General features: G+C 45.5%; 1 protein-coding gene across 4 annotated transcripts in view; it reads right to left on the reverse strand.

Moving 5' to 3' along the window:
• cop1 (COP1 E3 ubiquitin ligase) overlaps positions 1-26,611 on the reverse strand; it is a 173,041-nt gene that overhangs the window by 45,043 nt on the left and 101,387 nt on the right. For 3 of the 4 annotated variants that reach the window (XM_068038008.1, XM_068038006.1, XM_068038009.1), the window contains 5 exons: positions 14,184-14,296; positions 9,775-9,832; positions 5,773-5,887; positions 5,160-5,295; positions 4,253-4,396 (listed from right to left, as the gene is read on the reverse strand). In XM_068038008.1, the coding sequence (XP_067894109.1) occupies positions 4,253-4,396; positions 5,160-5,295; positions 5,773-5,887; positions 9,775-9,832; positions 14,184-14,296 (566 nt within the window). The remainder of the gene's footprint in view (positions 1-4,252; positions 4,397-5,159; positions 5,296-5,772; positions 5,888-9,774; positions 9,833-14,183; positions 14,297-26,611) is intronic. The other variant, XM_068038007.1, reaches the window with a different exon arrangement.

Genomic DNA, 26,611 nt, shown 5'->3' on the forward strand with positions numbered 1-26,611 from the left:
AGGGGAAGGGGTGAGGGTAGAGGTGCGGGGAATGGGTCAGACACGGTTGAGGGCCCTGTCAACCACAGTGGGGGGAAATCCTCGGTTGAGGATTCTGGTCATGGACAGATTCATCTGTGGCAGGCAGATTGGTGAGAAAGAGGTCAAGTATATTTTTCCCTCTTGTTGGTTCCCTCACCACCTGCCGCAGACCCAGTCTAGCAGCTATATCCTTTAGGACTCGACCAGCAGTGGTGCTACCGCGCCACTCTTGGTGATAGACATTGAAGTCCCCCACCCAGAATACATTCTGTGCCCTTGCCACCCTCAGTGCTTCCTCCTAGTGGTGTTCAACATGGAGGAGTACTGACTCATCAGCTGAAGGTTGGTGGGAGGGGGGGGCGGGGAAGAAAGGTAGGTTGTAATCAGCAGGAGGTTTCTTTGCTCATATTTGACCTGATGCCAAGAGACTTCATGGGATCCGGAGTCAATGTTGAGGATTCCCAGGGCAACTCCCTCCCGTCTGTATACCACTGTGCCATCACCTCCACTGGGTCTGTCCTGCTGGCGGGACAGGACAAACCGGGGATGGGGATGGAGATGGGGATGGCGGTGTCTGGGACATGGTCTGTAAGGTATGATTCCGTGAGTATGACTATGTCAGGCTGTTGCTTGACTAATCTGTGGGATAGCTCTTCCAACTTCGACACAAGGCCCCAGATGTTAGCAAGGAGGACTCTGTAGGGTCAACAGGACTGGGTTTGCCACGGTTGTTTCCAGTGCCTAAGTCAATGCTGGGTGATCCGTCTGATTTCATCCCTAATTAATTTCTAATGGTATTAGCACAATAGAGAGGGATGACCTCAGTTCAGGAAACCAGGATGTAGAAGCAGTTTGGGTAGAGATGAGAAATGATAAAGACAAGAAGTCACTTGTGGGAGTGGTGTAGAGGCACAGTAGGACGAGATATAAAGGAAGAAAGGTAAAGCGATAATCATGGGAGATTTTAATCTACATATAGACTGGAAAAATCAGATGGGCAAAGGAAGCCTAGATGAGGAGTTCAGAATGTTTTCAGGATGGTTTCTTAGAACAGCACGTTCTGGTGGCAACCAGACAGCAGGCTATACTGGACCTGGAATTATGCAACGAGATAGGATTAATTAACGACCTCAGTGAAGGCGCCCCAAGGTGGCAGCGATCATTATATGATCGAATTTTACATTCAGTTTGAGGGAGAGAAGAGTGGGTCTAAGATTAGTATTCTAAACTTAAATAAAGGCAATTATGAGGACATGAAAGCAGAGCTAGCTAAAGTGAACTGGAAAATTAGGTTAAGAGATAGGTCAACAGAGATGCAGTGGCAGACATAAGAACATAAGAAATCGGAGTGGCAGTACGCCATTTGGCCCCTCAAGCCTGCCCTGCCATTCAATAAGATCTTGGCTGATCTGCCCCAGACCTCAACTCCTCTTTCGTGCCAGCCCTCAACTCTGATATTTCAAAAATCTATCTACCTCCTCTTAAAATACTCAGTGATCTAGTCTCCGCAACTCCCTCGGGTGGAGAATTCCAGACATTCACTACCCTCAGAGAAGAAATCCCTTCGCATTTCAGTTTTAAATGAGTGCCCCCTTATTCTGTAACTACGTCCCCTAGTTTGAGATTCCCTCACCAGTGGAAACATATTCTCAACATCTACCCTGTCAAGCTCCGTCAGAATTTTGTACGTTTCAATAAGATCACCCCTTATTTTTCTAAACTCGAATGAATAAAGGCCTAACCTGTTTAGCCGTTATTGATAAGTCAACCCCTTCATCCCAGGAATCAGCCTCGTGAATCTCTTTTGAACTGCCTCCAATGGCAGTGTATCCTTTCTTAAATATTTGCCAGTTCTGAAGAAGGGTCACTGACCTGAAACGTTAACTCTGCTTCTCTTTCCACAGATGCCGCCAGACCTATTGAGTATTTCCAGCATTTCTTGTTCTTATATCCTCTCTCAAATATGGGGACCACAACTGTACACAGTACTCCAGGGGTGGCCTCACCTACACCCTGTACAGTTGTGACAAGACTTCCCTACTTTTAACCTCCAACCCCCTGGCAATAAAGGCCAAAATTCCATTTGTCTTAATTACTTGCTGCACCTGCATGCTAACTTTTTGTGTTTCATGCACACGAACACCCAGATCCCTCTGTGCTGCACTTTTTTGGAGTCTCTCTCCATTTAAATAATCGTCTGCCTTTTGATTCTTCTACCAAAGTGCATGACCTCACACTTTCCTACATTAAACTCCATCTGCCAAGTTTTTGCCCATTCACTCAACCTATCTATATCCCCTTGTGAATTCCTTATGTCCTCATCACAACATGCCCTCCCACCTATTTTTATATCATCAGCAAATTTGGATATATTACACTCTGCCCCCTCCTCCAAGTCATTAATATACATCGTAAATAATTGAGGCCCTGGGACTGATCCTTGTGCCACTCCACTAGTTACGTCTACCCAACCTGAAAAAGACCCATTAATCCCGACTGTGTCTTCTGTGAGTTAACCAATCCTCAATCCATCCCAATACATTACCCCAAATACCGTGAGCTCCTATTTTGTGCAATAATCTTTTATGTGGCACCTTATCGAATGCCTTCAGGAAATCCAAATACACTGCATCTACCGGTTCCTCTTTATCCACTCTGCTTGTTATATCCTCAAAGAACTCTAGCAAATTTATCAAACATGATTTCCCTTTCACAAAATCATGTTGACTCTGTTTGATTAAGTTAAGCTTTTCTAAATGTCCTATTTCTTCCTTCATAATGGACTGTAGCATTTTCCCAACGACCGATGTTAGGCTGACTGGCCTATAGTTTCCTGCTTTTTGTCTTCCTCCCTTCTTGAATAGGGGCGTCACATTAGCGGTTTTCCAATCCACTGGGACCCTCCCAGAATCCAGTGAGTTCTGGAACATTTCAACCAATACCTCCACTATCTCTGCAGCCACTTCTAGCATTTCTTGTTTTTATTTCACTATAAGCCCACTGACTCCCACAGCTATTTTGACTACACTTCCTCTAACCCCACTTCGTGTAATTACTATTCGCTTCTCCCAGTTTCTCAGTCACATCTCTTTGGACGATGCAACCTTCCATACCAGCACTTTCGATGTGTCTTCCTTTTTCCTCAACTAATGATTCCCCACCACCATAGTTGGCAGGGTCCTCAACTGTGTCCGTTCCATTTCATGCATTTCAATCACCCCTTCCCCTCCCCCCCAGAACCATTATAGAGCCCCCCTTGTTCTCACCTTCCACCCCTCAGCCTGCATATTCCATGGACCATCTTTTGCCATTTCTGCCACCTCCAGCATGATGCCTCCACCAAACAGCTTCCCCTCCCATCCCAGCATTCCAAAGGGACACCCTGGTCCACTCCTCAATCAGTTCCAACACCCCCTTCCTTTCCTACAGCACCTTCCTATGCAGTGCAGGAGATGCAACCCTTTCCCTTGTATCTCCTCCCTTCTCACCTTCCAGGGCCCCAAACACTCCTTCCAGGTGAAGCAGCGATTTATTTGTATTCGTTATTCAGAATGTGGGCTCCTTTACATTGGCGAGACCAAATACAGACTGGGTGACCACTTTGCGGAACACCTCCATTCAGTCTGCAAGCATGACCCCCAGAGCTTCCTGTCACTGCTCCCAATCTGAGCTTCCTGCCCTTGGCCTGCTGCAGCGTTCCAATGAAGCTCAACACAAGCTGAAGGAACAGTACCTCATCTTTTGACCGGGCATTTTACAGCTTTCTAGACTCAACATTGCAATCAACAATTTTAGATCATAACCTATGCCCCCATTTCATTTCATGCTTTTTTTCCGTTTCATTTCTCATTTCTTTTACTTTCAATTCAGGATTTTGACATTCACAGCACCTCCAAACATATTTTGTTTCTTCACTTGTCCCAATACCACTCCCTTTGGCCTTGCACCATGAAACATTTTGTCATTTAATCTCTCCAGCCCACCACCCTATCACAAACCTTCCCTTTTGTTCTTCTTTCCCCCACCCCCCAACCTTCCCTCTTTCACTTGCTCAAAACCTATTACGTTTCTAACTTTTCCCAGTTCTGATGAAAGGTCACAGACTGGAAATGTTAACTGTTCCTCTCCCTACAGATGCTGCCATACCTCTGAGCATTCCAGCATCTTCCGTTTTTATTTCCAATTACCAGCAACTATAATATTTTGCTTTTGTGTCAGTGAAAGTGCTGACCTGATTTTGGAGTTGCAGGTCATTTCATTGACTGGATAGTGAATGTCCACCGCATCCTGGATCACAGTCCCGTACTCAAACACCTTGATCCGCTTCGTCACACCAGCAATGGCAAAGAAATCACAATCTCTGTCAAATTCAATGCTGCAAGGAAAAAGGCATCAGTTTCATAAAGAAATGATTCTGGGTGAAGTGAAAGGAGCACAGGGATCAAGCAGGAGCCTGGCTCAGGGTCAAATATGGCAACCAGGCTACGAACAATCTGGTTCAGCCTCAGACACTTGCCAGAGACAGGGACAGCATTGGTGGCTATGGAACAGAGCTTGTGGCAGGACTGGTTGTAACTTACTGCAACAAATATCTGCTCATCCAGCACTGGGCAACAGACAAGTAGTCTGATAATTTAGAGACAGTGGAAGAGTCGAGAGTGGTGTGATGAGGGAGAGATGGGTATCCTCAGTGTTTGTGTGGAAACTGACACTGTGTTTTCAGACGTTGTTGAGGGGCAGCATGTCGATGAGAAATAGGAAGGGGCCAAGTTAATATTCTTGAGAGACACCAGAGGTAACGGTGCGGGAGCAGGAAGAGAATTCATTGCAGATCATTCTCTCACTATCGTTGGACAGATAAGAATTGAACAAAGCAAGTGGGGGCCCATCTAACTGGATGATGGAGGGGGGGGTTGGAGGAGGGTGGTGTGTTCAACCATGAACAGGACCGCTAACCTTGTGGATCTATGACCAGCAAGGATCAAGTGGGCTCCGTAACCAGCAGGAATCAGGCACTGAGAATGCTAACTTTAGGTACCATAAGAGCTCTCGAGACTCATCCCACACCCGATACAACACACCCCACAGGGATACAGATCCCACCTGGAAACAATCTCTCCCCTAACGGACCGTCTCACCTGGATACAATACTTGAGCCATTGTACAAGTCGTTGGCGTAGGAGAGGGTGGCCAGGGGCCTCACCGAGCTGTATCGTGTAAACTTTGAAAGGCACTCCTGAAATTCTTCCAGCTGATTTACTGATCTTGTTTCATCTGCAGCGAGTAATGGAATAAATTAGTGTAATTTCTGTGTCTCATATGGTGTGACACAGTTGTACTTCCAGTCAATCTAACACTGCACCGGGAGAGCCCAGTCAGCAGCCTGATCCCCATTGTCTGGGAGAACCCCTCTGCCACAAACAAACAGCTAAATTTTAGCACAACACACCTGAAATAGCAGCTTGAGCAAGATCCAGGCAACCACATTATGTAATAGAATGAATGTAAGTAACTATAAAGGAGCCAACAGTAGATCAGAACGCCGCTTTACCAACGCACCCTTCATTCAAGTTACATTTTTCAGTAAAATCACTTGTAAAGAGCTGAAAATAAAGGCCATTTCCACTGCCAACGACCTCACAGCTTTAAGCAAAGTGTGCAAAGCGTAATGCAGCATTCAAACAGAAACACAGGGATATGATCTACAGCTGAGTGAAACTGATATTGTCAAAGAGATGAAGGGAGTTTTACCTGACAAACGGGATAACCTGGTCGAGAAATAGCATTGCTCAAGATCCTCAAAGTGAGCAGTTAATCGCTTGCGTCGGGAGGCCAATGTGTTGTTGTACCACGTTTGTCTTTTTCCCTGCATACATAATGAAGCATTTGTCAAACACCATACATTTGGACTATGCAATGCAGGTCAACAAGCTCTTCTGATCACCCAATGAGTCATGTTTAATCTGCACTTTCACCAACCCTCCAAACACATTTAATCTGAGTGCAAGGAAAGAATAACTTTTATTTCTATAGTATCTTAAACATAGCAAAATGTCTCAAGGCACTTCACAGGAGCATTAACAAACAAAATTTGACACCAAGTCACACAAGATTAGGTACGGTGACCAAAAGCTTGGTCCAAGAGGTAAGTTTTAAGCGCGTCTTACAGAAAAGAGGGATAAACAGATTTATGGCATTATGGAATGGTTACAGCACAGGAGGTGGCCATTCAGCCCATCATGTCCATGCCAGCTTTCTACAAGAGCAACTCAGCTAGTCCCACTACCCCTCCCCTTTCCCCTTAGCCCTGCAAACATTTTCACTTCAGATAATTAATCAATTGCTGTTTGAAAGCCGATTGTACACTGCCACCATACTCTCAGGCAGTGCATTTCAGATCTGAACCACACGCTGCATAAAACATTTCTCAAGCTGCCTTTGGTTCTTTTGCAAATCACCTTCAATCAGTGTCCTCTGGCCCTTGAATACTCCACCAATGGGAACAGTTTCTCTCTATCTACTCTGTCCAGACCCCTCATGATTTTGAACACCTATCAAACCTCCTCTCAACTTTCTCTTTTTTAAGGAGAACAACCCCCGCTTCCAATCTATCCACATAACAGAAGTTCCTCATCCCTGGAACCCATTCCTCTTAAATCTTTGCTGCAAACTCTCAAATGCCTTCACATCCTTCCTAAAGTGTGGTGCCCATAATTGGACAAAATATTCCAGTTGAGGTTGAACCAGTGTTTTGTAAAGGTTCACCATAACTTCCTTTTGTACTCTATACCTCTATTTATAAAGCCCAGGATCCCATGTGCTTTATTAACCGCTTTCTCAAGCTGCCTGGTACCTTCAGCGATTACTGTGCACGTACACCCAGGTCTCTCTTTTCCTGCACCCACTTTAGAAATGTATTCTTTATTTTATATTGCCTCTCTTCATTCTTCCCACTAAATGTATCACTTCACACTTCCCTATTAAATTTCACCTCCCACTTGCTCGTCCATTCCACCAGTCTATGTCCTCTTGAAGTTTTTCATTGTCGCCTCGCAATTCACAATACTTCCAAAGTTTGTGACAAATGCAAATTTTGAAATTGTGCCCTGTACACCCAAGTCTAGGTCATTAATATAGATCACGAAAAGCAGTGGTGCTAGAATTGACACCTGGGGAACTCCACTATATACCTTCCTCCAGTCCAGAAAACAACCGGCACAGTGGCGCAGTGGTTAACACCGCAGCCTCACAACTCCAGCGACCCGGGTTCAATTCTGGGCACTGCCTGTGTGGAGTTTGCAAGTTCTCCCTGTGTCTGCGTGGGTTTTCGCCGGGTGCTCCGGTTTCCTCCCACAGCCAAAGACTTGCAGGTTGATAGGTAAATTGGCCATTATAAATTGCCCATAGTATAGGTAGGTGGTAGGGGAATATAGGGGCAGGTGGGGATGTGGTAGGAATGTGGGATTAGTGTGGGATTAGTATAAATGGGTGGTTGATGGTTGGCACAGACTCGGTGGGCCGAAGGGCCTGTTTCAGTGCTGTATCTCTAAATAAATAAAATACATAAAACCTTTCACCACTACTGTTTGCTGTCACTCAATCAACTTTGTATCCCTGCTGTCACTGTTTCTTTTATTCCATGAGCTTTAACTTTACTGACAAGTCTGTTATTGCAGCACTCTATCAAACCACTCCATTGCCATATCAAACTGTTTAGCGAGGAAATCCCAAAGCTTAGGCCTTGGCAGCTAAAGGCACAGCCGCCAATGATTAAAATTGAGAATGCGCCAGAACTGTAGGAGAGCAGATATCTCAACGGGTTGTGGGACAGTTGGATGCTACAGAGATAGGGAGGGGGCGAGGATTTGAAAACAGGTTGAGCATTTCAAAAGCTAAAAGAATACCCTTTCAAGGTGTCAGCTGTGGTTCACTCACTACCGAATCAGAAGGTTGTGGGTCCAAGGCCAACTCCACCAACTTGAGATCATAATCTCGGCTGACATTCCAGTAAGGGAGTGCGACACTGTAAGAGTCTTACGGATGAGACCATAAACTATGACCCAGTCTGTTCTCTCAAGTAGAAGTAAAAGCTCCCACGGCACATCCCCCATCGAAAAAAAAGCAGCTGAACATAACATCCAGACTGTGGTCCAGCCACATTGTACCAACGTCCCACTGACCCAAAGGAGTTGAGACCAGAAGAGGAATGTCAAATACAAGCCATGAAACAAAGTGTGTGGTTTATTTTTTTCCTTTTTCCCCAATCATTCGGCAACATGCAACACCATCGATGGATTCAATCCCTGGATAAGCAGCAACGTACCCAATTGATCCAATCACTGGATAAGCAGCACCGTACCCAATTGATCCAATCACTGGATAAGCAGCAATGTACCCAATTGATCCAATCACTGGATAAGCAGCAATGTACCCAATTGATCCAATCACTGGATAAGCAGCAATGTACCCAATTGATCCAATCACTGGATAAGCAGCAATGTACCCAATTGATCCAATCACTGGATAAGCAGCAACGTACCCAATTGATCCAATCACTGGATAAGCAGCAACGTACCCAATTGATCCAATCACTGGATAAGCAGCAACGTACCCAATTGATCCAATCACTGGATAAGCAGCAACGTACCCAATTGATCCAATCACTGGATAAGCAGTAATGTACCCAATTGATCTAATCACTGGATAAACAGCAACGTACCCAATTGATCCAATCACTGGATAAACAGCAACGTACCCAATTGATCCAATCACTGGATAAACAGCACCGTACCCAATGGATCCAATCACTGGATAAGCAGCAATGTACCCAATTGATCCAATCACTGGATAAGCAGCAATGTACCCAATTGATCCAATCACTGGATAAGCAGCACCGTACCCAATTGATCCAATCACTGGATAAGCAGCAATGTACCCAATTGATCCAATCACTGGATAAGCAGCACCGTACCCAATGGATCCAATCACTGGATAAGCAGCAATGTACCCAATGGATCCAATCACTGGATAAGCAGCAATGTACCCAATTGATCCAATCACTGGATAAGCAGCAATGTACCCAATTGATCCAATCACTGGATAAGCAGCAATGTGCCCAATTGATCCAATCACTGGATAAGCAGCAATGTACCCAATTGATCCAATCACTGGATAAGCAGCACCGTACCCAATTGATCCAATCACTGGATAAGCAGCAATGTACCCAATGGATCCAATCACTGGATAAGCAGCACCGTACCCAATTGATCCAATCACTGGATAAGCAGCACCGTACCCAATTGATCCAATCACTGGATAAGCAGCACCGTACCCAATTGATCCAATCACTGGATAAGCAGCAATGTACCCAATGGATCCAATCACTGGATAAGCAGCACCGTACCCAATTGATCCAATCACTGGATAAGCAGCACCGTACCCAATTGATCCAATCACTGGATAAGCAGCACCGTACCCAATTGATCCAATCACTGGATAAGCAGCAATGTACCCAATGGATCCAATCACTGGATAAGCAGCAATGTACCCAATTGATCCAATCACTGGATAAGCAGCACCGTACCCAATTGATCCAATCACTGGATAAGCAGCAATGTACCCAATTGATCCAATCACTGGATTGGAATCCTTAAAAAAATTATCCTGCATCATAGATCTAAGAACACTAATTTTTTTTTTAAAAAGACGGCTGTACACTGAACATGCAAACAGATTGCAGCTTCACAAGCTCACCTGTGAGCTTCCACTAAAGCCGGGAGGCTGGGAATATTCTGTAGAGTCTATAATACTGCTGAACAAGAGAACATGAAAGACATTGTCAGAGGTGTCATAACAGTAACATAATATTCAATTACCCAATAGCAGACAGAAAGAGTACAACGATTGTCACACCAGCAAAGGAGCGTTTCTCCCGAAACGCCAAACATTACAACGCCCAGTAAAAGAAAGTCACACCCTAAACACAGCCCAGAGATCCAGGACATTTTCTATCAAGTACAAGAGTTGCATTAGACTGGGTATGATATTCAAGGATATGAGGTGTGAGGAGAATGGGATGAGACAGAGTGTGATATTCAAGGGTACAGGGAGAGAGAAGAATGGGTTGAGACTGGGTAGGATATTAAAGAGTGTGGAGAGTAGGATTAGACATTGATAGGATAATAAAAGGCAAGATCGAGATCAGAAGAGGAATGCCAAATACAAGCCAAGCAACCCAAGAAACAAAGTTTGTGGTTTATTTTTTTCCCTTTTTCAAGCAGATAATGAAATGTAGTTCAGTGCAATTTGCTTTGACAGTTCCACTGCTGTCTGAAATAAAGCAGGTTAACAATTCATACTTGGCCTCATCTCACCCATTATTTCAATCTACCTTCGGAGAAATTGGATAGGTGCAAAAGACAGGATATCCAGTTGAGATCAGAGGGAGGTTGTGATGCTACATCCTGAAGACGACCCACTAACTCCCCACAGCCCCCATCACTCCTGAACAGGACCCTCCACCAAATCCCCACAGCCCCCATCACTCCCGAACAGGACCCTCCACTAACTCCCCACAGCCCCCATCACTCCCGAACAGGACACTCCACTAACTCCCCACAGCCCCCATCACTCCCGAACAGGACACTCCACTAACTCCCCACAGCCCCCATCACTCCTGAACAGGACCCTCCACCAAATCCCCACAGCCCCCATCACTCCCGAACAGGACCCTCCACTAACTCCCCACAGCCCCCATCACTCCTGAACAGGACCCTCCACCAAATCCCCACAGCCCCCATCACTCCCGAACAGGACACTCCACTAACTCCCCACAGCCCCCATCACTCCTGAACAGGACCCTCCACTAACTCCCCACAGCCCCCATCACTCCTGAACAGGACCCTCCACTAACTCCCCACAGCCCCCATCACTCCTGAACAGGACCCTCCACTAACTCCCCACAGCCCCCATCACTCCTGAACAGGACACTCCACTAACTCCCCACAGCCCCCATCACTCCTGAACAGGACACTCCACTAACTCCCCACAGCCCCCATCACTCCTGAACAGGACACTCCACTAACTCCCCACAGCCCCCATCACTCCTGAACAGGACCCTCCACCAAATCCCCACAGCACCCCCATCACTTCCAAACAGGACCCTCCACCAAACCCCCACAGCCCCCATCACTCCTGAACAGGACCCTCCACCAAATCCCCACAGCACCCCCATCACTTCCAAACAGGACCCTCCACCAAACCCCCACAGCCCCCATCACTCCTGAACAGGACCCTCCACCAAATCCCAACAGCCCCCATCACTCCCGAACTGAATCCTCCACCACATCCCCACAGCCCCCATCACTCCCGAACAGGACCCTCCACCAAATCCCCACAGCCCCCATCACTCCCGAACAGGACCCTCCACCAAATCCCCACAGCTCCCATCACTCCCGAACAGGACCCTCCACCAAATCCCCACAGCCCCCATCACTCCCAAACAGGACCCTCCACCAAATCCCCACAGCCCCCAATCCATCGGACAGTGCCCCAGTCTCTCCATTCTCTATTTGCACTATTTGTAAGTGGCCACAGCAGCAAACAAAGCCTTCACGGTGAAAGAATCCTTCACACCAGTCATGGCGATTCTGGGGAAAAGCTCAGGAAACTGGATTTGCTTGCTCTGAGAAGACTGAGTTAACTAACTGAAATTTTCAAAGAATCCAGATTGATAAAGCTGATTGTCAAATTCTCCACTATCATGAAGGGTTATAATAACGGTTCACAAATTAAATGAAAAAGTTGATAGACTGCATGTAAGTTGGGAAAATGTTGTCACCAAAGAATAAACAGGTGCAGTATTAGGTTACCAGGGAAGGATTTTAAACAAACAGTGTAAGAGGTCAGGAGACAATTAAACATGTGTCTGGAGAGAGCTGAGATTGGGAGAAAGTGGGGAGAAGGCATATGGCAGAGGTCAGATGGGGGCAAATAGGCAGGGCTGAGCTTGGAGAAAGCTGCACAACTGCAATCAGGGAACCTGGCACATCAGGGAAGTGGCACTGAGCAAATTGTTGGAGCTTCAGGCGGACAAGTCCCCGGGTCCTGATGGATTTCATCCTAGGGTCCTAAAAGAAGTGGCCAGTGAGATAGTTGATCCGCTGTTTTTGATTTTTCAAAATTCCCTTGATTCGGGGAAGGTTCCATTAGATTTTAAAATAGCCAATGTAACATTATGTAACATTTAATCAAAAGGGAGACAGACAGAAAGCAGGAAACTACAGGCCAGTTAGCTTATCAGACATAGGGAAAATGTTAGAAGCTATTCTTAAAGACGTTGTAGCAGGGCACTTAGAAAAATTCAAGGTAATCAGGCAAAGTCAACACGGTTTTGTGAAATTAACCAATTTATTGGAGTTCTTTGAAGAGGTAACATATGCTGTGGATAAAGGGGAACTGGTGGATGTACTGTAATTAGATTTCCAGAAGGCATTTGATAACCTGCCACATCAAAGGTTAATGCAGAAAATAAAAGCTTGTAGGGGGTAACATATTGGCTCAGATAGAAGATTAACTAGCTAACAGGAAACAGAGTAGACATTAATGGATCATTTTCTGGTTGGCAAGATGTAACAAGTGGTGATCTGTGCTGGGGCCTCAACTTCTTACAATTTATATATGAAGGGACAAAAGGTATCATTGCTAAATTTGCTGATGACACAAAGATAGGTAGGAAAATAAGTTGTGAAGAGGACATAAGGGGGCTACAAAGATATATAGATAGGTTAAATGAGTGGGCAAAGATCTGGCAAATGGAGTATAATGTGAGAAAATGTGAAATTGTCCATTTTGGCAGGGCTCTGAGATGCAGAGGGATCTGGGTGTCCTAGTGCATGAATTACGAAAGGTTAGTATGCAGGTACAGCAAGTAATTAGGAAAGCTAATTGCGAGGGGAATTGAATACAAAAGTATTCAGGTTATACTTCAGCTATACAGGGTATTGGTGAGATCACATCTGGAATACGGTGTACAGTACTGGCCTCCTTATTTAAGGAAGGATGTAAATGCGTTGGAAGCAGTTCAGAAAAAGTTTGCTAGATTAATACCTAGGGTTGTCTTATGAGGAAAGGTTGGACATGCTAGGCTTGCATCCGCTGGACTTTCGAAGACTAAGGGGCGACTTGATTGAAACATGCAAGATCCTGAGGGGTCTTGACAGGGTGGATGTGGAAAGGAAATTCTCTCTGACGGGAGAATCTAGAATGAGGGGTCACTGATTAAATATCAGGGGTCGCCCATAAGACAGAGGTGAGGAGAAATTTTTTTTAATCTCAGAGGATCGTGAGTCTTTGGAATTCTCTTCCTCAAAAAGCAGTGGAAGCAGAGTTTTTGAATATTTTTAAGGCGGAGGTAGATAAGATTCTTGATAAACAAGGGGGTGAAAGGTTATTGGGGTAGGCAGGAATGTGGAGTTGAGGTTACAATCAGATCGGCCATGATCTTATTGAAAGGCGGAACAGGCTCGAGGGCCCGAGTGGCCAACTCTTGCTCCTAATTTGTATGTTCGAATGGGATTAGGAGGCACGGGAACAAGGTGGGGAAATGGAATTGGGAGACACGGGGAAGGTGGTGGGGAGATGAGTTTGAGGATGCGGGAGAAGGAGGGGAGATGGGATTGGGGGATATAGGGAGTTGTTATTGGGTGATATAAGGTGGACAAAATCTGAGAAATGGATGGGTTCATTGGGATCAAAGTTTTGAAAAAAGTTTTATTTTAAATTGGGAAAAGCAGCTGAGAATGGGGAAAGTTGCACAGCTACAATCAGGGAAGCAGGCACATCAGAGAACCTACTCTCAATTTAGTCAACCCCCGTTGTCTACCTCATCACAATGCAGATTGCGACCTGGGAGGTGGCTCACGGGACATTGGGATGGACCAAATAATGCATAAATATCAAGGCTGGCGGGGCATGGCGCTGGGTGTCAGGCTGGCAGGCATGTGCCAAGTGAGGTTGGTGAAACTCTATTGGGAGCGAGACTGGTTGTATTTATGAGGAACCATTTAAACAAAGCTGACCCCATATCTTTATCAATTCTGAAGTATATTTTTAAGCATCAGTTACTGACAGAAATGCAAACTGAGAAGTGTGGTGAGTCGTACCTGTGTGACGGGGATGGTGCTTCAAACTGCGGCACAGTGCTGTCCAGGTTCGGCACGTGAGTCGATTCACTGACGGGAGAATACAGACCAGTCGTCTCATTAAATATCAGCCCCTGTAAGATATCCTTGCATTAGTGCTCAATTCGACAGCTTTAGGCGCTTGGAGTAACTGAACAATGGCGGCACTCCTGCATGCCCACATCCCCACACGCCAAATCCTCCATTCAATGGCTCAGAACTTTTTTTTTCTGATGAAAGGTCACAGACCTGAAACGTTAACTCTGTTTCTCTCCCCACAGATGCTGCCAGACCGGAGTATTTCCAGCATGTGTTTTTATTCCAGATCATGACTTCTGGATTCCCAAACGATCTATCCTTGGCCCCCTCCTATTTCTCATCTGCATGCTGTCCCTCTCGACATCATCTGAAAACACTTTAGGTTTAGAGTAGTAATGGAAAAGGCAAGAAAAAAAGTGAAAATACTCATCTGGAGGAGGGCTAATTCCAGTGAGTTAAAAAGGGATGTGGCCCAGGCGGATTGGAATCCAAAATAGATAGGTAAAACAGTAAATAAACAATAGGAATATAGGAGCAGGAATAGGGCATCCAGTATGATCATGACTGATATTCCACTTTAATGCCTTTTTCCCACACTATCCTCATTCCCTTATAGCATTTGTATTTAGAAATCTGTCAATCTCTGCTTCAAACATACTCAGTGACTCAGCTTCCACAGCGCTCTGGGGCAGAAAATTCCAAAGATTCTGAGTAAAGACATTTCTCCTCATCTCAGTCCGAAGTGGCTTCCCCCTTTTGAAATTTGTCCCCTGGTTCTAGACTCCCCAGCCAGGGGGAACAGCTTACCTGCATCTACCCTGTCTATCCCTTTCAGTATTTTGTAGGTTTCAATGAGATCATCTCTCATTCTTCGAAACTCTCAAAAATACAGGCCCAGTTTCCCCAATCCCTCTTCATAGTTCCACCATCCCGGGAACAAGTCTGGTGAACCTTCACTGCACTCTCTCTATAGCAATAATATCCTTCCTAAGGGGACCAAAACTGCACACACTACTCCAGGTGCGGTCTAACCAAGGTTCTATACAAGTGAAGCAAGACTTCACTACTCTTGTACTCAAATCCTCTTGCGATAAAAGCTAACATAAGCCTTCCTAATTGCCTGCTGCACCTGCATGTTCGCTTTCAGTGACTCATTGACAAGGACACCCAGGTCCCTTTGTACATCTACACTTTCTAATCTCTTACCATTTAAGAAATACTCTGCACATCTATTCCTCCTACCAAAGTGGATAACCTCACATTTTTCCACATTATATTCTATCTGGCACATTCTTGCCCACTCACTAACTGTCCAAATCCCCTTGAAGCCTCTTTGCATCTTCCTCACAACACACATTCCTACCTAGTTTTGTCTCATTGGTGAACTTGGAAATATTACATTTGGTCCCCAAATCCAAATCATTGATATATATTGTGAACAGCTGGGGCCCAAGCACTGATCCCTGCGATACCCCACTAGTCACAGCCTGCCAACACGAGAATGAGCCGTTTATTTCCGACTCTGTTTTCTGCCTGTTAACCAATCCTGAATCCATGCCAGTATGTGACCTCCTATCCCATGTGCTTTAATTTTGCTAACCAACCTCCTGTGGGGGACTCTATCAAAAGCCTTCTGAAAATCCAAGTATATACATCCGTCTCCCTTCATCAATTCTGTTCGTAACATTCTCAAAAAACTCAAACAGGTTCGCCAAACATGAATTCCCATTCATAAATCCAGGTTAACTATGCCCAATCAGATCATTATCATCCAAGGGTTCATTTACTACATCCTTTAGAATAGATTCTAGTATTTTCCCTACGACTGATGTAAGGCTAACAGGTCGGCAGTTCCCCGTTTTCTCTCTCCCTCCCTTCTTAAATAGTAGGGTGACATTTGCTCCCTTCTATCTGCAGGATCCCCAAGGACACATTGGACAGCAAGCTCGTCACTGGTATCAGACCCTCTCCACTCTGCAAACGCGACATGAAGTCCTGTGATATTGATCACAAGTCGTGGGAGTCAGTTGCCAGTGATCGCCAGAGCTGAAGGACAGCCATAAAGGTGGGGCTAAGGTGTGGCGCGTCGAAGAGACTTAGCAGTTGGCAGGAAAAAAAGACAGAAGCACAAGGGGAGAGCCAACTGTGTAACAGCCCCGACAACCAATCTTATCTGCAGCACCTGTGGAAGAGTCTGTCACTCTAAAATTGGCCTTTATAACCACTCCAGGCGCTGCTTCACAAACCACTGACCACCTCCAGGTGCTTACCCATTGTATCTCGAGACAAGGAGGCCAAAGAAGATGATCTGCAGGAACCGTTCCAGATTCTATAGAATTTTGGAAGATCACCACCAATGCATCCACGAACTCCCTAGCTACCTCTTTCAACAATCTGGGATGTAGAATATCAGGCCCTGGGGACTTAACCTTCAGCCCCATTAATTTCTTCAATACAACCTTCTTACTAATACTAACTTTCTATATAGAGTCATAGTGTCGTATAGTATAGAAACAGGCCCTTCGGCCCACCGTGTCCATGCCGACCATAATGCCTATCTAGACTAATCCCACCTGCCTGCATTAATTCCGTATCCCTCTATGCCTTGCTCATTCAAGTGCCTGTCCAGGTGCCTCTTAAATGTCGCTACTCTTCCTGCCTCCACCACCTCCTCAGGCAGCTCATTCCAGATATCCACTATTCTTTGTGTGAAAAATTTACCCCTTTGATCCCCTTTAAACCTCCTCCCTCTCACCTTAAATCTATGCCCTCTAGTTTTACTCACCCCTACCATGGGAAACTTTGGCTATCTACCCTATCTATGCCTCTCATAATTTTATATACCTCTATCATGTCCCCTCTCAGCCTCCTTCGCTCCAGGGAAAACAGACCCAGTCTATCCAATCTCTCTTTATAACTCAAGCCCTCCAAACCAGGCAACATCCTTGTGAATCTTTTCTGCACCCTCTCTAGCTTAATCACATCCTTCCTGTAGTGCGGCGACCAGAACTGCACACAGTACTCCAAGCCTAACCAATGCCATGTACAACTGTAACATGACGTCCCAACTCTTGTACTCAATGCCTCAGCCGATGAAGGCAAGCATGCCATATGCCTTCTTCACCACCCTGTCTACCTGTGCTGTCACTTTCAGGGAACTATGTACTTGCACCCCAATGTCTCTCTGCTCAACAACACTCCCCAGGATCTTGCCATTCACTGTATATGTCCCGACCTGGTTTAACTTCCCAAATTGCATCACTTCGCACATGTCTGCATTAAATTCCATTTGCCAATTCCTTGCCCACTTTCCCAGTTGATCTATATCCTGTTGTAACCTTAGACAACCTTCTTCACTGTCCACTATACCACCAATTTTGGCGTCATCTGCAAACTTACTAATCATGCCCCCTACATTCACATCCAAGTCATTAATATATATGACAAACAACAGAGGGCCCAGCACTGATCCCTGTGGCACACCACTGGTCACCGGCCTCGAATCTGAAAAACAACCCTCCACTACCACCCTCTGCCTCCTATCACCAAGTCAATTTTGGATCCAATTTGCTAGCTCACCCTAGATCCCATGTGATTGAACCTTCCGGACCAGCCTACCATGCAGGACCTTGTCAAAGGCCTTGCTAAAGTCCATGTAGACAACGCCCATCGCCCTGCCCTCGTCAATCCTCTTGGTCAACTCCTCAAAAAACTCAATCAAATCCGTGAGACATGATTTCCCACGCACAAAGCCATACTGACTATCCCTAATCAGACCTTGCCTTTCCAAATGCATATAAATCCTGTCTCACAGAATCCCTTCCAGTAACTTTCCTACCACTGATGTAAGGCTCACCAGCTGTAGTTCCCTGGCTTATTCCTGCTGCCCTTCTTCAATAAAGGCACAACATTAGCTTCCGGTACCTCACCCGTGGCTAACGATGCTACAAAAATCTCTGCCAGGGCCCCAGCAATCTCCTCCCTTGCTTCCCATAGCATCCTAGTATACACCTGGTCAGGCCTTGGGGATTTATCCACCTTAATGAGCTTCAAAACCCCCAACACCTCCTCCTTTGTAATGTTCCAGGATATGCTCCAGGATATCGCTGTTCTCTCCCTTGAACGCACTAGCTTCCATGACCTTCTCCACGGTAAATACAGACGAGAAATATTCATTTAAGACCTCGCCCATTTCCCGTGGCTCCGCACATAGATTACCACACTGATCCTTAAGGGGACCTACTCTCTCCCTAGCTACCCTTTTACTCTTAATATACTTACAGAATCTTTTAGGATTCTCCTTTATCTTATCTGCCAGGAACTCGCAAGGCCCCTTTTCACCCTAATTTCCTTCTGAAGTGTATTCCTACATCCCTTTTACTCCTCGAGGGACTCGCTCGATTCCAGCTGCCTATTCCTGACATATGCCTCCTTCTTTGCCCTGACCAGACCCTCAATATCCCATGTCAACCAAGGTTGCCTAAACTTGCCAGCCTTGCCCTTCAATCTAACAGGAACATGCCGGCCCTGAACTCTTCCTATCTCACTTTTTAAAAGCCTCCCAACTTGCCAGACGTCCCTTTACCTGTAAACAACCACTCCCAAACAGCTTTTGAGAGTTCCTGTCTGATGCCATCGAAATTAGCCTTCCCCCAATTTAGGACTTCAACTTGAGGACCAGTCCTCCATAACTATCTTGAAGCTAATAGAGTTATGGCCACTGGTCCCAAAGTGCTCCCCCACTGACACATCAACCACCTACCCATCCTCATTTCCTAAGAGGAGGTCGAGTGTAGCCCCTTCTCTAGTAGGGCTATCCACATACTGCTTCAGAAAACTATCCTGGACACACTTAAATTCTTTCCCCATCTGATCCCTTAGCACTAAGGCAGTCCCAGTCAATATTAGGGAAGTTAAAATCACCTACTATTACAACCCTATAATTCCTACACCTATTTGTGATTTCCCTACATATATGCTCCTCCACTTCCCTCTGACTATTGGGGGGCCTATAGTATAATCCCATCAAAGTGATCACCCCTTTCTTATTTCTAAGTTCTACCCATATGGCCTCGCTGGACATTCCCCCCGGGATATCCTCTCTAAGTACTGCTGTGATGTTCTCCCTAATCAATAGTGCAACTCCCCCTCCTCTCTTACCACCACCTCTGTCACGCCGGAAGCATCGATACCCCAGAACATTGAGCTGCCAGTCCTGCCCATCCCTCAACCGCGTTTCCGTAATAGCTATATCACAATCCCATTTACCAATCCATGCTGCCTTACCTGTAAGACTTCTTGCATTAAAGTAAATGCAGTTTAGCCGACCAGACCTTACACACTCCCTGTCCTGCCCATGCCCAGCCTGCCTACTGGACTTGCTTTCTTTAACCTCTACATTTGCCTCAACTATCTCATCGGAGAGACTACTACTTTGGGTCCCACCCCCCTGCCAGACTAGTTTAAAACCTCCCGAGTAGTACTAGCAAACCTCCCCTTCCAGTTCAGATGCAACCCATCCCCTCTTGTACAGGTCACCTCTGCACCAGAAGAGGTCCCAATGATCCTGAAGCCCTCCCGCCTCCACCAGCTCTTCAGCCACACATTCATTTGCCTTATCCTCCTATTCCTACCCTCACTAGCATGTGGCACAGGGAGTAATCCTGAGATTACAACCCTCGAGGTCCTGCTTTTTAACCTTCTGCCTAACTCCCTACATTCACTTTGCAGGACCTCATCTCTCTTCCTGCCTATGTCGTTAGTACCAATATGGACCACGACCTCAGGCTGCTCACCCTCCCCTTTCAGAATGTCCTGCAGCCGCTCAGAGACATCCTTGACCCTAGCACCAGGGAGGCAACATACCATCCTGGATTCTCGCTCGCGGCCACAGAAACATCTATCTGTGCCCCTGACTATAGAGTCCCCTATCACTACCGCTCGCCTACACTTTGACCTTCCTTGCTGTACAACAGAGCCAGTCGTGGTGCCATTGACCTGGCTGCTGCTTTCCCGAGAAGCTATCCCTCCCAACAGTATCCAAAACAGCATACCTGTTATTGAGGGGAATAGCCACAGAGGACTCCTGCACTACCTGCCTGTCCCTCCCGGCGGTCACCCATCCATCTGGCTGAACCTGCGGTGTGACCACCTCCCTGAAACTCCTATCTATGATACTTTCTGACTCCCGTATGCTCCTCAGTGAATTTCTCATTCCCCCAATCCTTTGGATCTCTTATTCTGGAAGATTTCTTGTATCTTCCTCAGTGAAGACAGCCAAAAAGTAATCCTTTGGCTTCTCTGCCATTTCTCTATTCCCTATTATAAATTATCCTGATTGTGCCTGTAATGGATCCATATTTGTCTTAGCCAAACTTGCCCTTGTTATGCACCTATAGAAGCTTTTACAATCCGTTTTTATGTTTTTGCTAGTTTACATTTACATTCATATTCTATTCTCTCTATCAGTTTCTTGGACCTCCTTTGCTGCATTCTAAAATCCTCCCAATCCTCAGGTTTACTACTATTTCTAGCAACTTTATAGGCCTTTTCTTTTAATCTTTTACAATCCTTAACTTGCTTTGCTGTCCACGGTTGACTGCCTTTGTTTATGGGGTTTTTGGGGCCTTGAAGGAATGGATAGTTGCTCAAAACTTTGCAATAATACTTTAAAGACTCTAGCCGATTTACTGTCATCCCTTTTTAATGTATTTTCCCAATCCACCTCAGCCAATTTGGCCCTCATACCTTCATAATTTCCTTGGTTCAAATTTAACACCCTGGGATCAGATTGAACCACCTCACTTTCAAACATAATGTACAACATATTATGGTCACTCATCCCTAAAGGTTCTTTTACAAGATTATTAGCCCTTTCATAATACTAGCCTGTTCTCTCGTCGGTTCCTCAACATACTGCTCTAGAAAATCATCCCGAACACACTCCAGAAATTCACCCTCCACAGCATTAGCGCTCATTAGGTTTACCCAGTTTATGTGCAGATTGAAGTCACCCATCATTACTGTTATCCATGCTACATGCTTCTCTAATCTCCTGATTAATACCAAGACGCACTACTACCACTGTTCAGTGGCCTATAAACAACTCCAACTAATGTTTGCTGCCCTTTGCTGTTTCTTAGCTCCACCCAAACAGTTTCCACATTTTTTTCTTCTGATCTGAGATCCTCCCTTACTAATGTACTGATCCCATCCCTTATCAGCACAACACCACCTCCTTTCCAATTTTGCCAGTCCTTCCTAAATGTCGAATATCCTTGAATATTCAATTTCCTGTCTTGGTCATCCTGCAGCCACATTTCCAAAACGACAATTAGATCATTTCCCTCTATTTGTATCTTTAAATCATCACCCTGTGCATTCAGGTAGAATGCCTTAACCTTGTCTTCTTGACATTCTGCATTCTAAGTCTAGTTGATGCTCGCCTTTGTTTCGCCTGCCTTCTCACTTCACTTGCTACTTTTCTACCTCCTATTACCAGCTTTACTTCCTTCCAATTTGAACTACCCCTCAGGTTCCCATCCCCAACAAGCTGATTCAAACCCTCCCCAACAGCACTAGCAAATCTCCCTGCGAGGATGTTTGTCCCAGTCCTGTTAAGGTGTAGCCCTTCCATCTTGTACAGGTTCCACCTGCCCCAGAACTGGTCCCAATGCCTCAGAAATCTGCTGCTCTCCCTCCTACACCAATTCTCCAGCCATGTGTTCAATCAATCCTCCTATTGCTATGCTCACTAGCACGTGGCACTGGGAGTAATTCTGAGATTACTGCCCGAGGTTCTGCTTTTTAATTTCCTTCCTAACTCCCTAAAATCTGCTTTTAGGACCTCATCCCTCTTCCTACCGATGTCATTGGTACCAATGCAGACCATGACCTCTGACTGTTCACCCTCTCCCAGAAGGATGTCCTGCAGCCGCTCTGTGACATCCTTGACCCTGCCACCAGGGAGGCAACACACCATCCTGGAGTCACGTTTATTGCCACAGTAACGCCTGTCTGATCCCCTGACTATCGAGTCCCTTATCACTATTGCTCTTCCACCACTCTTCCCTCCTGTGCAGCTGAGCCACCCGTGGTGCCAAAGATTTTGCTCTGGCTGCACTCCTGGCTGGAGACCAGAGAGAGAGAGAGAGAAAACAGAAGTGACAGCGGCGAGAGCGGGAACAGTCGACCTGCTTGACCAACAAAAATTGAAGTGTGACGTCACAGGAGAGCTGGTAAGTGATTGGTGGGTATTTCTTCCATGTCTCTTTTTTGTTTTGGCCAAGTGATTTAAATTAGGAGATGTCATTACAGGTTAAGGCTACACTTGAATAATTCATTTTTTTAAATACTGAGATCCAATATTAATTAAATAGAATAGAGATGGCTCGGCAGGTGATGCATTGCAGCTGTCGTATGTGGAAGCTGGTGGATGCCGGTGCGATCCACATCTGCAGCACGTGTTGGCTGCTCGAAGACCTTCGGCTCAGAGTTGAAGTCCAAGCTGCGGACACTGACACATCAGGGAGGGGGAGAATTACCTGGACACTGTTTCAGGAGACAGTCACACCCCTTAGATTAAATAGATCAAATTTGAACCATGGTCAGGGACAGGAGGGTGTGGCTGTGAGTGAGGCAGGTATGGGGATCCAGAATTTAGCTTTGGAGGAGCCTCACCCTTATCCAATAGGTACAAGGTTCCTGCTCCCAGTGTGGACGAGGGCACAGACTGCAGGGAGGATGAGCGACCTGACCACAGCACCATGGTTCAGAGCGCCATTCAAGTGGGAGGGAGAAAAGAGAAATGTAGTAGGAATAGGGAATAGCATAGAAACTGTTCTCTGCAGCAAAGATAGAGTCCCGAAGGCTGTGTTGCCTACCTGGTGCCAAGGTTAAGGACATCTCTTCTAGGCTAGAGAGGAACTTGGAATGGGAGGGGAAGGATCCAGTTGTTATGGTCCACATGGATAGCAATGACATAGGCAGGACTAGGAAAGAGGCTCTGCTGACGGACTATGAGCAGCTCAGGGCTAAATTAAAAAGCAGAATCACAAAGCTAATAATCTCCAGATTACTACCTGAGCCATGTGCTAATTGGCGTAGGATAAATAAGATTAGACAGGTAAATGCATGGCTCAAAGATTGGTGTTGGAGAAATGGGTTCCGATTCATGGGACACTGGCACTAGTACTGGGGAAAGAGAAAGCTGTTTCGTTGGGATGGCTTCATCTGAACCATGCTGGAACCAGTGTCCTGCCAAATGGTATAACCAGGGTTGTCGACAAGGCTTTAAACTAAACAGTGGGGGGGAGGGTTCAATTGAAGGGAAGTTTAAAAAGTGGAAAAGTGAGCAGAGGTGCAGGGTCGTGAAGGGGCATACATTAATCAGAGAGTGACAGGTAGGGACAGAGAATACAAGCATAAGAGTACAGCAGAAATTAGAACCAGAGCTTTAAATGGTAAAAAGTCAAAGCTTAAGGCGCTTTATCTGAATGTACATAGCATTTGCAACAAGATAGATGAACTGACGGCACAGAAAGAAATAAATGAATATGATTTGATAGCTATCACAGAGACGTGTTGCAGGATGACCAGGACTGGAAACTCAATGTTCAAGGATAGTCGACGTTCCAAAAGAATAGGCAGAAAGGAAAAAGAGGTGGGGTAGCTTTGTTATTAAAGGAAGGGATCAGTGCAGTTGTGAGTAATGATATAGGTGTAATAGATCGTGATATAGATTCAGTTTGGATGGAAATAAGGAATAGCAAGGGAAAGAAATCACGGGTGAGAGTGGTCTATAGGCCCCCAAGGAGTTGCCTCTCTGTAGGACAAAGTATTAATCAGGAAATAATGGAGGCGTGTAAGAAGGGCACTACAATAATCATAGGTGATTTTAATCTGCATATAGACTGAGCAAATCAAATTGGCAACGGTAACATGGAAGACTAATTTGTAGAGTGCATCAAGGATTGTTTCTTAGAACAATACGTTGCAGAACCTACCCAGGAACAGACTATTTTAGATTTGGTAATGTGTAATGGGGTAGGATTAATAAGTGATCCTGTAGTTAAGGATCCTCTAGGGGGAAGAGATAACATGGAATTTAAAAAGGTAGATTATTTAGATGGAGAAAGACTACAAAATACTGCAGTACAGAGGGATCTGGGTGTTCTTGTACATGAAACACAAAAAGTTAGCATGCAGGTGCAGCAAGTAAATAGGAAGACAAATAGAATGTTGGCCTTTATTGCGAGGAGGTTAGAGTTTAGAAATAGGGAAGTCTTGTTACAACTGTACAGGGTGTTGGTGAGGCCACACCTGGATTACTTGCGTACAGTTATGGTCTCCGTATTTAAGGAAGGATATACCAGCTTTCAAATTCAGTTTGAGGGTGAGCAACTCAGTTCTCAAACCAGTGTCTTCAATTTAAACAAGGGCAATTACAGAGGTATGAAGAAAGAGTTGGCTAAAGCGGGCTGGGAAAATAAACTAAAGGGAAAGTCAGTAGATGAGCAGTGGCAGACTTTTAAGCAGATATTTCATAACACTCAGCAAAAATTTATTCCGGTAAGGAAGGAAGGACTCGATGAGAACAATGAACGTGGATAACAAAGGAAGTTAAGGGGAGTTTCAAATCAAGAACAAAAGCGTACAAAGTGGCGAAAGCAAGTGGTAGGCCAGAAGATTGGAATTTTTTTTTTTTGTTTTTAGGAGCCAGCAGCGGATGACTAAAAAACTAATAGAGAGGGAGAAAATTGATTGTTTTTATATTTCTTGCCAATTTACTCTCAAACAGTAAGTGCTTCTACGGGTATATAAAAAGGAGAGTAGCTAAAGTAAGTGTGGGACCCTTAGAGGATGAGACTGGGGAATTAATAACAGGGAACAAGGAAATGGCAGATAATTTAAACCAATATTTTGCATCGATCTTCACGGTGGAGGATACTGTAAACATCCCAACAAAATTAGATGAGCAAGGTGTAAATGGGAGGGCGGAACTTGTAACAATCTCTATCACAAGGGAAAAGATAGAGTCATAGAGTCGTACAGCATAGAAACAGGCCCTTCAGACCACCGTGTCCATGCCAACCATAATGCCTATCTATACTCATCCCACCTGCCTGCATTAATTCCATATCCCTCTATGCCTTGCTCATTCAAGTCCAGATGCCTCTTAAATGTCGCTACTGTTCCTGCCTCCGCCACCTCCTCAGGCAACTCATTCCAGATACTCACTATTCTTTGTGTGAAAAATGTACTCCTTTGATTTCCTTTAAACCTCCTCCCTCTCACCTTAAATCTATGCCCTCTAGTTTTAGTCACCCCTACCATGGGAAACAATCTCTGGCTATCTACCCTATCTATGCCTCTCATAATTTTATATACCTCTATCATGTCCCCTCTCAGCCTCCTTTGCTCCAGGGAAAACAGACCCAGCCTATCCAACTCTCTTTATAACTCAAGCCCTCCAAGCCAGGCAACATCCTTGTGAATCTTTTCTGCACCCTCTCTAGTTTAATCACATCCTTCCTGTAGTGCGGCGACCAGAACTGCACACAGTACTCCAAATGCGGCCTAACCAACGTTATGTACAACTGTAACACGACGTCCCAACTCTTGTACTCGATGACTCGGCCGTTGAAGGCAAGCATGTCATACGCCCTCCTCACCACCCCGTCCACCCGTGTCGCCACCTTCAGGGAACTATGTACTTGCACCCCAAGGTGTCTCTGCTCAACACTCCCCAGGGCCCTGCCATTCACTGTATATGTCCTGCCCTGGTTTAACCTCCCAAAATGCATCACCTCACACTTGTCTGTGTTAAATTCCATTTGCCACTCCCCTGCCCACTTTCCCAGTTGATTTATATCCTGTTGTAACCTGAGACAACCTTCTTCATTGTCCACTATACCACCAATTTTGGCGTCATCTGCAAACTTACTAATCATGCCCCTCACATTCACATCAAGTCATTAACATATATGACAACGACAGAGGGCCCAGCACCGACCCCTACGGCACACCACTGGTCACCGGCCTCCAATCTGAAAAACAACCCTCCACCACCACCCTCTGCCTCCTATCACCAAGTCAATTTTGTATCCAATTTGCTAGCTCACCCTGGATCCCATGTGTTTGAAGCTTCTGGACCAGCCTACCATGCAGGACCTTGTCAAAGGTCACACTTCTGGGTCTGGCTTGGGTCGGGCCGGATCAGACACGCTCTATCACCACCTCAGGTACGTGACTGTAATGTTAATTTACTTTTTGGACTTTAAAGTTGGTTTTGCTATAGTTATTTTAAGCTTGTGCAAGTAAGGTACAAAGTGAAAAACAGAAGGTAAGATGCTGGACAAACTGACTGGACT

The sequence above is a fragment of the Heterodontus francisci genome, chromosome 8, assembly GCF_036365525.1.
Source record: "Heterodontus francisci isolate sHetFra1 chromosome 8, sHetFra1.hap1, whole genome shotgun sequence".
Taxonomy (NCBI): Eukaryota; Metazoa; Chordata; class Chondrichthyes; order Heterodontiformes; family Heterodontidae; genus Heterodontus; species Heterodontus francisci.